The 14,362-nt window shown below is 44.8% G+C and overlaps 1 protein-coding gene across 1 annotated transcript in view; it reads left to right on the top strand.

The window, feature by feature from the left end:
* C1H12orf43 (chromosome 1 C12orf43 homolog) overlaps positions 1-14,362 on the top strand; it is a 53,310-nt gene that overhangs the window by 16,734 nt on the left and 22,214 nt on the right. Inside the window, exon 5 of the mRNA XM_083147568.1 lies at positions 3,482-3,563. Within this exon, the coding sequence (XP_083003694.1) occupies positions 3,482-3,563 (82 nt within the window). The remainder of the gene's footprint in view (positions 1-3,481; positions 3,564-14,362) is intronic.

Here is a 14,362-nt window from a genome sequence, read left to right as displayed (position 1 = left end):
CTATCTCTCTATCTCTTTATCTCTCACTATCTATCACTCTATGACACTGCAGCAGCAGCACTGACAGGTATATATATATATAAAAAATACCCTGCGCCCCCAAAAAGTTGCTGATCAGTTAATTTATACTGATCAGCACAAAAGGGGGGGCAGCAGTCAGTTATATAAAAAATATATAGCACGATCTGTCACTATCTCTCTATCTCTCTCTATCTCTCTCTCTCTATCTCTCTCTATCTCTCTATCTATAACTCTATTACACTGCAGCAGCACAAAATATAGCACTCTCTGTCACTAGGCCTCTCTATCTCTCTCTCTCTATCTCTCTCTCTCTCTAACTCGATGACACTGCAGCAGCACAACACAGCACAACACAGCACAGGATGTCACAAGATGAAGCAAGATCCCAAGCAGTGATCAGGTAAGTATTGAGCAAGGTTCTGGTCAGTAAATGGCGACAGCTGGGCACGGTGACCGCACTGCACGCTATTCCAGACCGGAATGGCGTCTGCAGTGTAGTCCCCGTTAGTTTAAACCCCCCTCCATGGCTGTGATTGGTCCGTCGGTCCGACGGACCAATCACGGCCTTTGGGGGCGGGCGGGGTGAGGTGGGGTGACACCAGTGTCACCCTTACACCCCGCGGTGATTGGTGCTGTACTTTACAGCACCAATCACCTCCGATCCCGTGTCACCGGCGAACGTTATTCGCCGGTGACACAGAAAACGCTGTAATTGGCTGTTCACACTGAACAGCCAATCACAGCGATCGCCGACGGGGGGGCTGCATCGCAGCCCCCCCTGGGCATGCAGGGACATGTCTGCTGTCAGGGACAGCAGACATTGTCCCTCTGTCACTGCGTCTCTAGACGCAGTGACAGTTAGAAGTCATGACGTATATATACGTCATGTGTCGGGAAGTACTTCCCGGCCATGACGTATATATACGTCAAATTTTGGGAAGGGGTTAAGCTTAGTGAATGTGGTGAACACCTCCAATATGTGACAGAACAATTGCAAACAATTTGAGGCAATTCGGGAAGAACACTTCCAATATGTGACAGAAAAGAAGGAAAAAGTTGGACCAGTTGTCAAAAGAGCTGTTCCCACTGTGAAAACCATTATATGACAAGGGGATCAATCCGTGAGTCATTGTAGTAGCAGCCACAGTATATGGCAGCCCAAACTCTCACAAAGGGCCTTATTCTATTTCACTCTTTCTGACAAAATCTTTCTTAGATGGACAAAACCATGTGCTCTGCAGGTGGGGCAGATGTAACTTGTGCAGAGAGAATTAGATTTGGGTGGGGTTTTACTTCAAAGTGAGAGCTATATTGCAGTGTAAAAATAAAGCAGCCAGTATTTACCCTGCACAGAAACAAAATAACTCACTCAAATTCCATTCACTCTGTACATTTTACAGCTGCCCCCTGCAGTGCACATGGTTTTGTCCATCTAAGAAGGATTTTCTAAAGCTGCCCATACACGGCCCGATGCCGGGCTGTGCGTTCCTTGCTTTGAGGTGCGCGCTCCCGCGGCACCTCATCGCACAGTACAAAAAGTATGTGCTTGCACATACTTTTTGTACTTAGTTCTCATCACATTGCATCGCATTGCATGCACAACGCATGCACATGCAATGCGATGTGATCTGTGCTATTTAAGCCCACAACGCATGCCCGCATCGGGCCGTGTATAGGCAGCTTAAGGCCCAAAGTGCTTGTTGCCCTATAGGGCTGCAAACAATTTGAGGCAATTCGGGAAGAAATCAGGCTGTGAGGGGCACAATTTAGACTTTTGTTGCCAACGTTGAATTGTAAAGGCTACTCATCCCCTGTGCAAATGACTGCAATGACCCCTCTACTAGGGCTTTTTTCAATGTGTTGCTGTGATGGTGGCAACAATACAATACAAAAAAAAAAAGGACAAACAATACTATGGGCAGTATTCAATGAAAAAAAATTGCGGTGCATGGCGAGAGATTTTTTCTCTCGCCATGCACTCGCCGTGTTCCGGAGGGCTCGCTGCCTCTCCTGCTCGCTCTATTCAACGTGGTTAAGACTCGCCGCGAGTGGCGGCGAGTCTTAACCCCTGCAGCGGACGAGCGTCCGCGGCAGGGAGCTGACAGGGAGCCGTGGGACGGTGGCATCCAGGGAGATTAAAGTCTCCCTGGATGCCCCAGAACATATGTGGAGGGGAGGGGGCTCCCCGGGACCCAGGCAGCACAAGCTGCCCCTCCCCCCCCCTATAGCCAGCGGGGGACCCAGTATTTACTGCACCCGATCGTGCATATGTAATGATCGGATGCAGTGAATATATGAATATCTAATGAGCGGCTCGAGCGCTCCGGCCCCCTGCTGGCTGCTCGGTGTAAAAAAAAAAAAAAAATTAAAAAAATATTTTTTTTTAAATTAAATATATATTCATGTGCTATAAGCACATGAATAAAAATAACATGCCCCTTCACAGAAAAAAAAAAACAGATTTTTTTACACCAAAATAAAAAAAAAACACCTTTTAGTTTAAAAGTTAGCTTTCCAGCTCTCCATGAAAAGATGGAGAATTGCTACACGGCGAGAGACAGCGAAAATCACTTAAAAAGACGGCGAATATTTCACATTGAATAGGCTTGCTCGCTTTTGGAGAGCAAAATTCTCCGTCCAAGGCGAAAAAAGCACAAATTCACCATAAAACAGGGCGAATTTTTCTCATTGAATACTACCCTATGACATGCATTAATACAAATAGTGCAATAATCATCAGACTCCTGGGATCTGCAGGAATTACATACTGTAAAACCTGTTAAAAATCCATTACAGTCTGACTACAAGTAACACTGCAAAGTCCCAATCCTTGTTTAAATAATATCAGTTTTGTAGCAATCCTTCAATCAGAGTAACAGTTGGTTTATCAATCAAATGCCCACAAGGACGTAGTAATCTTCTGGATAACAATAAGGATGGAGTCAAATCATTCATATTCTCTGATCACTATCTGATCATGGTCAATGTACACTAAAATGAGAGACAGAACAGCACTCTCTCCCTTTTAGGTCCTTCCTGGTCTTTGTTATAAGTGACTCCACAGCTGAGGACATGTAGTAAAAACAATAGAATGTTGAATTGTTTATAACATGCCAGTGGGGAGAGAGAGTTACTGATAGAATCGTTCTCACCATGGTCTTTAGTAGGATATTGCCCATGGGAAAAAGTATTTTTGCAGCTAAGTCAGACACTGATAAAGATCACAGGATCTCTTAAAGCCAAATCAGCAGCTCCTTTCACTTGGGTATGGGTATCAAATGTAGATTTTTTATGAGTTTCGTCTCAAGGCACTCTTGTAGGTTCTGGAGTGTATATCTTCCTTCCGCTCATGTGCAGATTTTGTGACAACCTTAAGCTTGACCTTTGGCATGCAGGGGTCAAATTGTGTTTATATATTTTTATATACTGTAATTATTAACTCTTTTTTTTTTTTTTAAAGGTTTTCGGCTGTTCCGGACGTCGGTTCCTGGGACAGTGATACCATTGACTATTCCTAAGCGCAGGGTGGCATCTTCTACAAGGTGAGGTGGCAAAGGGTCTTTTACTAACAGGAGCTTCACAATTACAAGCTGCGTTAGATGAGAGCCGTTTAATAAATTATATAAATGATGAGAACATATTTTTCATACACTTATAGGATGCCCTGAGTGAATGAAACAGCTGACATTCACTTAGTGGGGTAGATGTATTATAGCGACACTTCCTGCTTTCTCTCATTACCAAGGCGAAGCAGGAAGGGACAACGGTACCTGTGTAGTTTCACGGCGCCACCGCGCGCACAGCCCGTGTTTGAAACTTGGCAGCTTGCCAGACTCTGTGTTTAACTGTGCGCGTTCCGCTCTAGATGTTCTCAGCGCAGCGCGTGCCTGCTTTACATATGTAATCTATGTTATCAGCGTAGCGCTGGCAGCAGCAGCGCGCGCTGACAGGTCATTGTGGTACTTGTAGTTCCACAGTGAAATAGACAGTCCTGCACACCGCTGACAACGGGGGCATGTACACTGGGCACACCGCTAACTTACGGGGCTTCTAAACTAGACACCCCGGCACACACTAAAATCTAGACGCTTTAACGTCTAAATCCAGACTTACTGCAAACCACTAAGAAGGGGGCATCTAAATTCAGACGCTAAAGCGTCTGAATTTAGTTGGGTATAGGGGTACATAGGGGTGCACTGTACAAAACACTCTTAAAACTGTTCACAATGATACTAGTCGACGTAACAGCTGTCAACCTTGTTAATTCCACCATCCACGCGACCCAGAAGTGTGGCGCAACCTTTTCATACCCCCACTATCCACGTCGGCGTGGAGTTCATTTTATAAAGTGCGGCGAGCCACCGAGCCCGAAGCGTGGCGAGGGGACGTGGATTACTTCACAGGTATACGCGTCCCCTCGCTTCGGGCTCGGTGGCTCGCTGCGCTCCCCACACTTTATAAAATCAACTCCACGCCGACGTGGATAGTGGGGGTATGAAAAGGTCGGTCGGACACGTACCGCATCCCCTCGCGGAGCTCGCTGCGCTTGCCACGCTTAGGGGTGGCGTGGATAGTGGAATTAACAAGGTCGACAGCTGTTACGTTGACTAGTGTCATTGTGAACAGGTTTAAGAGTGTTTTGCACAGTGCACCCCTATGTACCCCTAGATCCAACTAAATTCAGACGCTTTAGCGTCTAAATTTAAGTGCCCCCTACTTAGCGGTTTGCAGGGAGTCTTGATTTAGACACTAAAGCGTCTACATTTTAGCGCGTGACGGGGTGTCTAGTTTAGAAGCCCCGTACGTTAGCGGTGTGCCGGGGTGTCCAGTTTACATGCCCCCGTTGTCAGTGGTGTGCAGGACTGTCTATTTCACTGTGGAACTACAAGTACTACAATGACCTGTCAGCGCTGCTAACGTAGATTACATATGTAAAGCAGCCACGCGCTGCGCTGAGAACAGGTAGAGCAGCACGCGCACAGTAAACACAGAGTCTGGCAAGTTGCCAAGTTTCAAACACAGACTGTGCGCGCGGTGGCGCCGTGAAACTACACAAGTACCGGGACAACAACCAGATGTACTAACAATGGGTGAAATGTAATAGGGGGAGAGAATCAGAAAATTAGTGATTTGGGAAGAAATCTCCAGTGTTTTTTTTTAAAGCGGCAATCATTTACACTGCAAAACCAGTGTGATTTTGCAGTGTAAATGATTTCTGCTTTAAAAAACCTGGAATTTATTACCAAATCTATCACTTTCTGAATCTCTCTTCCTATTACATTTTACCCCTTGTCTGTCAAAGTGGCGGAGCAAAAAACTCCCTCCTCCGGGGATGCCACCTTGTGTGCACAGGTGTGCATGCTGCTTCTGCCTGCCCAGCCAGCTGTACTTGGCATGCTCAAGATCTCCTGTACAGCCCAGAGCTGTGTGTCTATGTCGACATGGACTCCCAATTAGTGTAACTCGGACTCTTGCATTCGGGCTCGCTACACATGGCACACTATTATATTATCCCTCTATGCCAACATGAATGGTGAAGTAACAAGCCGATTGAAAAAAAAAAAAACATGATAAACTCACGTCGACCTTGTCACATGTTTACCTATTGACCTTGTCGACCTTTCCCATGTCAACCTTTTATTTCAAACTTTTGGACCTGTCTATCTATTGCATGTGAACCTTTTGAAATAGACCTATTGACCGTTTATCCAGACCAAGGATGGGGAACCTTCGGCCCTTCAGTTGTTGTGGAACTACACATCCCAGCAGTTTTGCTATGTGGCCATGCTACAACTGTTCCAGAGCATGCTGGAATGTGTAGTTCAACAACAGCTGGAGGGCCAAAGGTTCCCCATCCCTGATTTAGACACTGTAGATCAGGGGTGGCCAAACCTGTCCTCAAGATCTACCAACGGTGCATGTTTTCCAGGCAACCTGTGGATCTATAGTAGGAATGAATGCAGCATGTTTTAAAATGTGACCGTTAGTAATGACTACAGCTGTGCACCAGCTAAGTGACCTGGAAAACGTGGACCGTTGGTAGATCTCGAGGACCGGTTTGGCCACCCCTGCTGTAGATCTATCAACCGGATCCATTTTCAGCTTAGTGGTTGTTTGAGTAAAAAAGGGAAGTTGTTTTAGTATTATAATTGAATGAAACATTGCTTCATTATAAGAATCAGGTTTATCAACATTATTACACAACACCAGTTGTATATGTAGTTATTGTAAACACCTTGTGATTTTGCATGATAATGTAGTCATAAGATAATTATGTATACATATAATTAGACATTTAAAATGTAACTCCCATTAAAAAGTAATAAAGTTTATTATTTGACATTGCATTATGTGACTGACAAGAAGTCCTCATACCCACTAATTATACAGTAGTTTTAATTATAATCCCTTTAAACTTATTTTAGACTTAAAGATATGGTACAAAAAAACAATTAACCCCTTCCTGACAGAGCCAGTTTTTGCGTTCCTGACAGAGCCCTTTTTTTCAAATCTGACATGTATCACTTAAGTGGGGATAACTTTTTTTTGCTTTTACTTATCCCAGTGATTTTAAGATTGTTTTTTCGTGACACATTGTACTTCAAATTAGTGGTAAATTTGGGTCGATACAGTCTGTGTTTTTTTGTGAAAAATACCAAAATGTCGTGAAAAAATGGAAAATTTTGCAATTTGCAAAATGTTAAATTTTCTGCTTGTGAGACAAATAATCATACCACTCAAAATAGTTAATAACTAACATAGACCATATGTCTACTTTATGTTTCCATCATTATTTCAACTTCCTTTTAATTTTTTTGGACACTAGGAGGCTTACAATATGAATAGCAAATTCTCAAATTTTCAAGAAAATTTCAAACACTGATTTTTTTAGGGACCAGTTCAGTTCTAATGTGACTTTAAGGGACTTGTATGTGAGACACCCCCATAAATGATACCATTTCAAAAACTGCACCCCTTACAGTATTCAAAACAGCATTTTGGAAGTTTGTTAACCCTTTAGGTGTTTCACAGGAATTAAAACAAAGTGTAGGTGAAATTTCAAAATTTCATTTTTTTTGCAGATTTGCAATTTTAATACATTTTTCTAAGGAACACAGTACATTTTACTAGAGAAATGTGACTAAAAATTGATTCCCCCAATTCTTTTGTTTTCATAAATATCCTATATGTGGCCCTAGTGTGCACGTTGACCAAACCACAGGCTTCATAATAGAAGGAGCACCTACTTGATTTTGGAGCCTCCTTTTTATGAGATTATTTTTTAGGCACCATGTAGGTTTCTAGGCACCATAAGATGCTAAAATTTAGGAACCCCCCCACAAGTGACCCCATTTTGCAAACTACACCCCTCAGGGAATTCATCTAGGGGTATAGTGTACATTTCAAACCCCCAGGGGTTTCACCAATTGTGGTACAACTGGGCAGTGAAAATTAAAAATTAAATTTTTTACACAAAAATGCAGTTCTGGCTCAAAATTTTTCATTTTCAGAAGGTATGAAGGAGAAAAAGCACCCCAAAATCTGTGCCCCAATTTCTCCCGAGTACGGCAATGCCTCACATGTGACCAAAAAATACCATTTGGGTGCATGGCAGGACTCAGAAAGGAAGGAGTGATTTTTGGATTTTGCAGCTCAGATTCTGGTGGAATGTTGGTGGGTGCTATGTTGCATTAGCAAGACCCCCCAAGCACCAATACAGTGGAACCCCCCCACAAGTGACCCCATTTTGCAAACTACACCCCTCAGGGAATTCATCTAGGGGTATAGTGTACATTTCAAACCCCCAGGGGTTTCACCAATTTTGATACAACTGGGCAGTGAAAATGAAAAATTACATTTTTTTACACAAAAATGCAGTTCTGGCTCAAAATTTTTCATTTTCATAAGGTATGAAGGAGAAAAAGCACCCCAAAATCTGTGCCCCAATTTCTCCCGAGTATGGCAATGCCTCATATGTGACCAAAAAATACCAGTTGGGTGCATGGCAGGACTCAGAAGGGAAGGAGTGATTTTTGGTGGTGGAATGTTGGTGGGTGCTATGTCGCATTAGCAAGACCCCCAAAGCACCAATACAGTGGAACCCCCCCACAAGTGACCCCATTTTGCAAACTACACCCCTCAGGGAATTCATCTAGGGGTATAGTGTACATTTCAAACCCCCAGGGGTTTCACCAATTTTGATACAACTGGGCAGTGAAAATGAAAAATTACATTTTTTTACACAAAAATGCAGTTCTGGCTCAAAATTTTTCATTTTCAGAAGGTATGAAGGAGAAAAAGCACCCCAAAATCTGTGCCCCAATTTCTCCCGAGTACGGCAATGCCTCACATGTGACCAAAAAATACCATTTGGGCGCATGGCAGGACTCAGAAGGGAAGGAGTGATTTTTGGATTTTGCAGCTCAGATTCTGGTGGAATTTTGGTGGGTGCTATGTCGCATTAGCAAGACCCCCCAAGCACCAATACAGTGGAACCCCCCCACAAGTGACCCCATTTTGCAAACTACACCCCTCAGGGAATTCATCTAGGGGTATAGTGTACATTTCAAACCCCCAGGGGTTTCACCAATTTTGATACAACTGGGCTGTGCAAATGCAAAATTACATTTTTTACACAAAAATGCAGTTCTGGCTCAAAATTTTTCATTTTCACAAGGAATGAAGGAGACAAAGCACCCCAAAATCTGTGCCCCAATTTCTCCCGAGTACGGCAATGCCTCACATGTGACCAAAAAATACCATTTGGGTGCATGGCAGGACTCAGAAAGGAAGGAGTGATTTTTGGATTTTGCAGCTCAGATTCTGGTGGAATGTTGGTGGGTGCTATGTTGCATTAGCAAGACCCCCCAAGCACCAATACAGTGGAACCCCCCCACAAGTGACCCCATTTTGCAAACTACACCCCTCAGGGAATTCATCTAGGGGTATAGTGTACATTTCAAACCCCCAGGGGTTTCACCAATTTTGATACAACTGGGCAGTGAAAATGAAAAATTACATTTTTTTACACAAAAATGCAGTTCTGGCTCAAAATTTTTCATTTTCAGAAGGTATGAAGGAGAAAAAGCACCCCAAAATCTGTGCCCCAATTTCTCCCGAGTATGGCAATGCCTCATATGTGACCAAAAAATACCAGTTGGGTGCATGGCAGGACTCAGAAGGGAAGAAGTGATTTTTGGTGGTGGAATGTTGGTGGGTGCTATGTCGCATTAGCAAGACCCCCAAAGCACCAATACAGTGGAACCCCCCCACAAGTGACCCCATTTTGCAAACGACACCCCTCAGGGAATTCATCTAGGGGTATAGTGTACATTTCAAACCCCATGGGGTTTCACCAATTTTGATACAACTGGGCAGTGAAAATGAAAAATTACATTTTTTTTACACAAAAATGCAGTTCTGGCTCAAAATTTTTCATTTTCAGAAGGTATGAAGGAGAAAAAGCACCCCAAAATCTGTGCCCCAATTTCTCCCGAGTACGGCAATGCCTCACATGTGACCAAAAAATACCATTTAGGCGCATGGCAGGACTCAGAAAGGAAGGAGTGATTTTTGGATTTTGCAGCTCAGATTCTGGTGGAATTTTGGTGGGTGCTATGTCGCATTAGCAAGACCCCCCAAGCACCAATACAGTGGAACCCCCCCACAAGTGACCCCATTTTGCAAACTACACCCCTCAGGGAATTCATCTAGGGGTATAGTGTACATTTCAAACCCCCAGGGGTTTCACCAATTTTGATACAACTGGGCTGTGCAAATGCAAAATTAAATTTTTTACACAAAAATGCAGTTCTGGCTCAAAATTTTTCATTTTCACAAGGAATGAAGGAGACAAAGCACCCCAAAATCTGTGCCCCAATTTCTCCCGAGTACGGCAATGCCTCACATGTGACCAAAAAATACCATTTGGGTGCATGGCAGGACTCAGAAAGGAAGGAGTGATTTTGGGATTTTGCAGCTCAGATTCTGGTGGAATGTTGGTGGGTGCTATGTTGCATTAGCAAGACCCCCCAAGCACCAATACAGTGGAACCCCCCCACAAGTGACCCCATTTTGCAAACTACACCCCTCAGGGAATTCATCTAGGGGTATAGTGTACATTTCAAACCCCCAGGGGTTTCACCAATTTTGATACAACTGGGCAGTGAAAATGAAAAATTACATTTTTCTACACAAAAATGCAGTTCTGGCTCAAAATTTTTCATTTTCATAAGGTATGAAGGAGAAAAAGCACCCCAAAATCTGTGCCCCAATTTCTCCCGAGTATGGCAATGCCTCATATGTGACCAAAAAATACCAGTTGGGTGCATGGCAGGACTCAGAAGGGAAGGAGTGATTTTTGGTGGTGGAATGTTGGTGGGTGCTATGTCGCATTAGCAAGACCCCCAAAGCACCAATACAGTGGAACCCCCCCACAAGTGACCCCATTTTGCAAACTACACCCCTCAGGGAATTCATCTAGGGGTATAGTGTACATTTCAAACCCCCAGGGGTTTCACCAATTTTGATACAACTGGGCAGTGAAAATGAAAAATTACATTTTTTTACACAAAAATGCAGTTCTGGCTCAAAATTTTTCATTTTCAGAAGGTATGAAGGAGAAAAGGCGGTACTCTTTACCTAGAACGGCGCCCGCGATCAGAATCGCGGGCGTCGGGGGTAAAAAATCGCGGTCATCGCGGGTAAATCGCGGGTACATCAAAATCGTGTACCCGCGATTACCGCGATTTTCCCATAGGGAACAATGTTAAAAAGCCTAATTGACCGCGATTTTAATGTAAAATGCCTCAATGCCCGCGATTTTCCCATAGGAATCAATGTTAAATGGGCTACAGAGCCCAAATAGACCCAATTAACCCTTAAATGTCACCCCAATTTTTTTACGCCACCCCACGATCCACGCCAACCCGAAGCGTGGCGAGCGCAGCGAGCCCGCGAGGGGCGGCGGTACGCGTCCTCCGACCTTTTCATGCCCTACTATCCACGTCGGCGTGGAGTTGAGAATAGAATAGTGTGGCGAGCGCAGCAAGCCACCGAGCCCGAAGCGTGGCGAGCCCCGCGAGGGGACGCGGATACCTTCACAGGTAAACGCGTCCCTTCGCGGGCTTCACAGGTGTCGGCTTCGCCACGGACACCTGTGAAGTCCGCGAGGGGACGCGTATAACTGTGAAGGTATCCGCGTCACCTCGCGGGGCTCGCTGCGCTCGCCACGCTTCGGGCTCGGTGGCTCGCTGCGCTCGCCACACTATTCTATTCTCAACTCCACGCCGACGTGGATAGTAGGGCATGAAAAGGTCGGAGGACGCGTACCGCCGCCCCTCGCGGGCTCGCTGCGCTCGCCACGCTTCGGGTTGGCGTGGATCGTGGGGTGGCGTCAAAAAATTGGGGTGACATTTAAGGGTTAATTGAGCCTATTTGGGCTCTGTAGCCCATTTAACATTGATTCCTATGGGAAAATCGCGGGCATTGAGGCATTGAATGCAAAATCGCGGTCAATCTGGCTTTTTAACATTGTTCCCTATGGGAAAATCGCGGTGATCGCGGGCATCGCGTCGCGGCCGTTTATGTACTGCCCGCGATCCCGCGATCACCCCGATGGGCGCCGTTCTAGGTAAAGAGTACCGAAAAGGCACCCCAAAATCTGTGCCCCAATTTCTCCCGAGTACGGCAATGCCTCATGTGTGACCAAAAAGTGTCAGGACTCAGAAGGGAAGGAGTGATATTTGGATTTTGCAGCACAAATTCTGGTGGAATGTTGGTGGGTGCTATGTCGCATTAGCAAGACCCCCAAAGCACCAATACAGTGGAACCCCCCCACAAGTGACCCCATTTTGCAAACTACACCCCTCAGGGAATTCATCTAGGGGTATAGTGTACATTTCAAACCCCCAGGGGTTTCACCAATTTTGATACAACTGGGCAGTGAAAATGAAAAATTACATTTTTTTACACAAAAATGCAGTTCTGGCTCAAAATTTTTCATTTTCAGAAGGTATGAAGGAGAAAAAGCACCCCAAAATCTGTGCCCCAATTTCTCCCGAGTACGGCAATGCCTCATGTGTGACCAAAAAGTGTCAGGACTCAGAAGGGAAGGAGTGATATTTGGATTTTGCAGCACAAATTCTGGTGGAATGTTGGTGGGTGCTATGTCGCATTAGCAAGACCCCCAAAGCACCAATACAGTGGAACCCCCCCACAAGTGACCCCATTTTGCAAACTACACCCCTCAGGGAATTCATCTAGGGGTATAGTGTACATTTCAAACCCCCAGGGGTTTCACCAATTTTGATACAACTGGGCAGTGAAAATGAAAAATTACATTTTTTTACACAAAAATGCAGTTCTGGCTCAAAATTTTTCATTTTCAGAAGGTATGAAGGAGAAAAAGCACCCCAAAATCTGTGCCCCAATTTCTCCCGAGTACGGCAATGCCTCACATGTGACCAAAAAATACCAGTTGGGTGCATGGCAGGACTCAGATTCTGGTGGAATGAATGGTGGGTGCTATGTGGCATTAGCAAGACCCCCGAAGCACGGTGAAATGATGAACCTAAAAATCCATAGATGTGTGGTATATTTTAAAACACTCCTTTATACATAGGCCGGGTTTGTCGGGGCAAGTGTCACACTGGAAAATAGTTTGCTTTCTTATTCCCTTTTTATAGCAAACTTTGCACCTTTTTTGTGTCCTGCCCTTTTTTCCAGTGGAGGGGATTTCATCAGGAAAATGCTGCCCTGGTACAATACGGTGGCCAGTACTAGAAGTACTGGGGCCCTCTGCCTGCTGGTTCCCAAATACTAGGCCCTTTATGACTTCCTCTTGAAAGTGCATAAATGTCCCCCTCTGGCCGGTAGAACGGAATAGCACGTAAGCGTTATACAGTGCCATCTGGATGATATACACGGCCAGCTTCTTGTACCAGATTTTTGTTTTCCGCAGGGCACTGTACGGCTTCAGTACCTGATCTGAAAGATCCACTCCGCCCATGTACCTATTGTAATCCAGGATACAATTAGGTTTTGAGGTGTGGGTACTGGTACCTCGTACAGGGACGGAGGTGGTACTGTCTCCGTGAATTGTTGTCAGTATAAGGACATCCCTCTTGTCCTTATATTTGACCAACAACATATTTTCGGTGCATATTCCCCTGCTTTCACCCCTTCTCATTACTTGGGCAATGTGCGTTTTTGGGAGGCCTCTTTGGTTCTTGCGCACAGTACCGCAAGCTGCTGTACCTCTTGAACCAAGGGCCTTAAACAGGGGGATGCTGGTGTAAAAGTTATCCACATAGAGGTGATAACCTTTATCCAGGAAGGGGTGCACTAAATCCCAGACAATTTTTCCACTAACACCTACGAGGGAGGGGGGGCATTCTGGCGGTTCAATTCTTGAATCCTTCCCTTCATATACCCTAAACCTGTGGGTGTACCCTGAGGTGCTTTCACACAGCTTATACATTTTTATGCCATACCTTACCCTCTTACTGGGAAGGTACTGGCGGAATTTAACCCTTCCTTTAAAATGTATAAGGGACTCGTCTATGCAAATGAATTTATCTGGGATGTACATCTCTTCAAATTTGGCACTGAAATGATCAATGACCGGCCTGACTTTGAATAGCCGGTCAAAGGTGGGATCATCTCTGGGTGGGCACTGTGCATTATCGTTGTAATGCAAAAATTTAAGGATCGTCTCAAATCGAGCCCGGGGCATGGCCATACGGTAAAATGGGGTGCTGTACAGAACATCTGTACTCCAATATTGCCTAATTTCTGGCTTTTTTACTATGCCCATATGAAACACCAGACCCCAAAACGTCATCATCTCTACTGCATCTACAGGGGTCCACCTAGCAAATGATGACGTGGGGTTTTGAGCAATAAACTGCTGGGCATATAAATTAGTTTGGTCCACCATTAAATTTATAAAATCATCAGAGAAAAATAATTTGAAAAAGTCAATTTCTCTGAGACCTGTGGAATCAAATTGGATTCCTGGCATGGCCAAAAACTCAGGAACCTGGGGCTCAAAATTGTCTGGTGGTGGGGTCCATACGAGATCAATTATTGGGGGGGGGGTCTCAGCTGCTCTACGGGGGCGTCTTTGAGGGGGTCCCTCATCACTAGAGGAGGAAGAGGAGCTTAAGACGAAGCCTTCAAATTCCCCGCTTGCATCACTGGCTGTGTCAGAGTCAGAGGCAAGCATGGCATATGCCTCCTCCGCTGAATACATTCTTCTGGATGACTGGGATGACATTTGGGATGACATTTGGGATGCCATTTTTATTTTTGTGTTACTGGTAGTGAAATGTTTCAACAC

Source organism: Crinia signifera, chromosome 1, assembly GCF_055691185.1.
Source record: "Crinia signifera chromosome 1, ASM5569118v1, whole genome shotgun sequence".
Taxonomy (NCBI): domain Eukaryota; kingdom Metazoa; phylum Chordata; class Amphibia; order Anura; family Myobatrachidae; genus Crinia; species Crinia signifera.
This window is presented reverse-complemented; position numbering and strand designations above follow the sequence as displayed.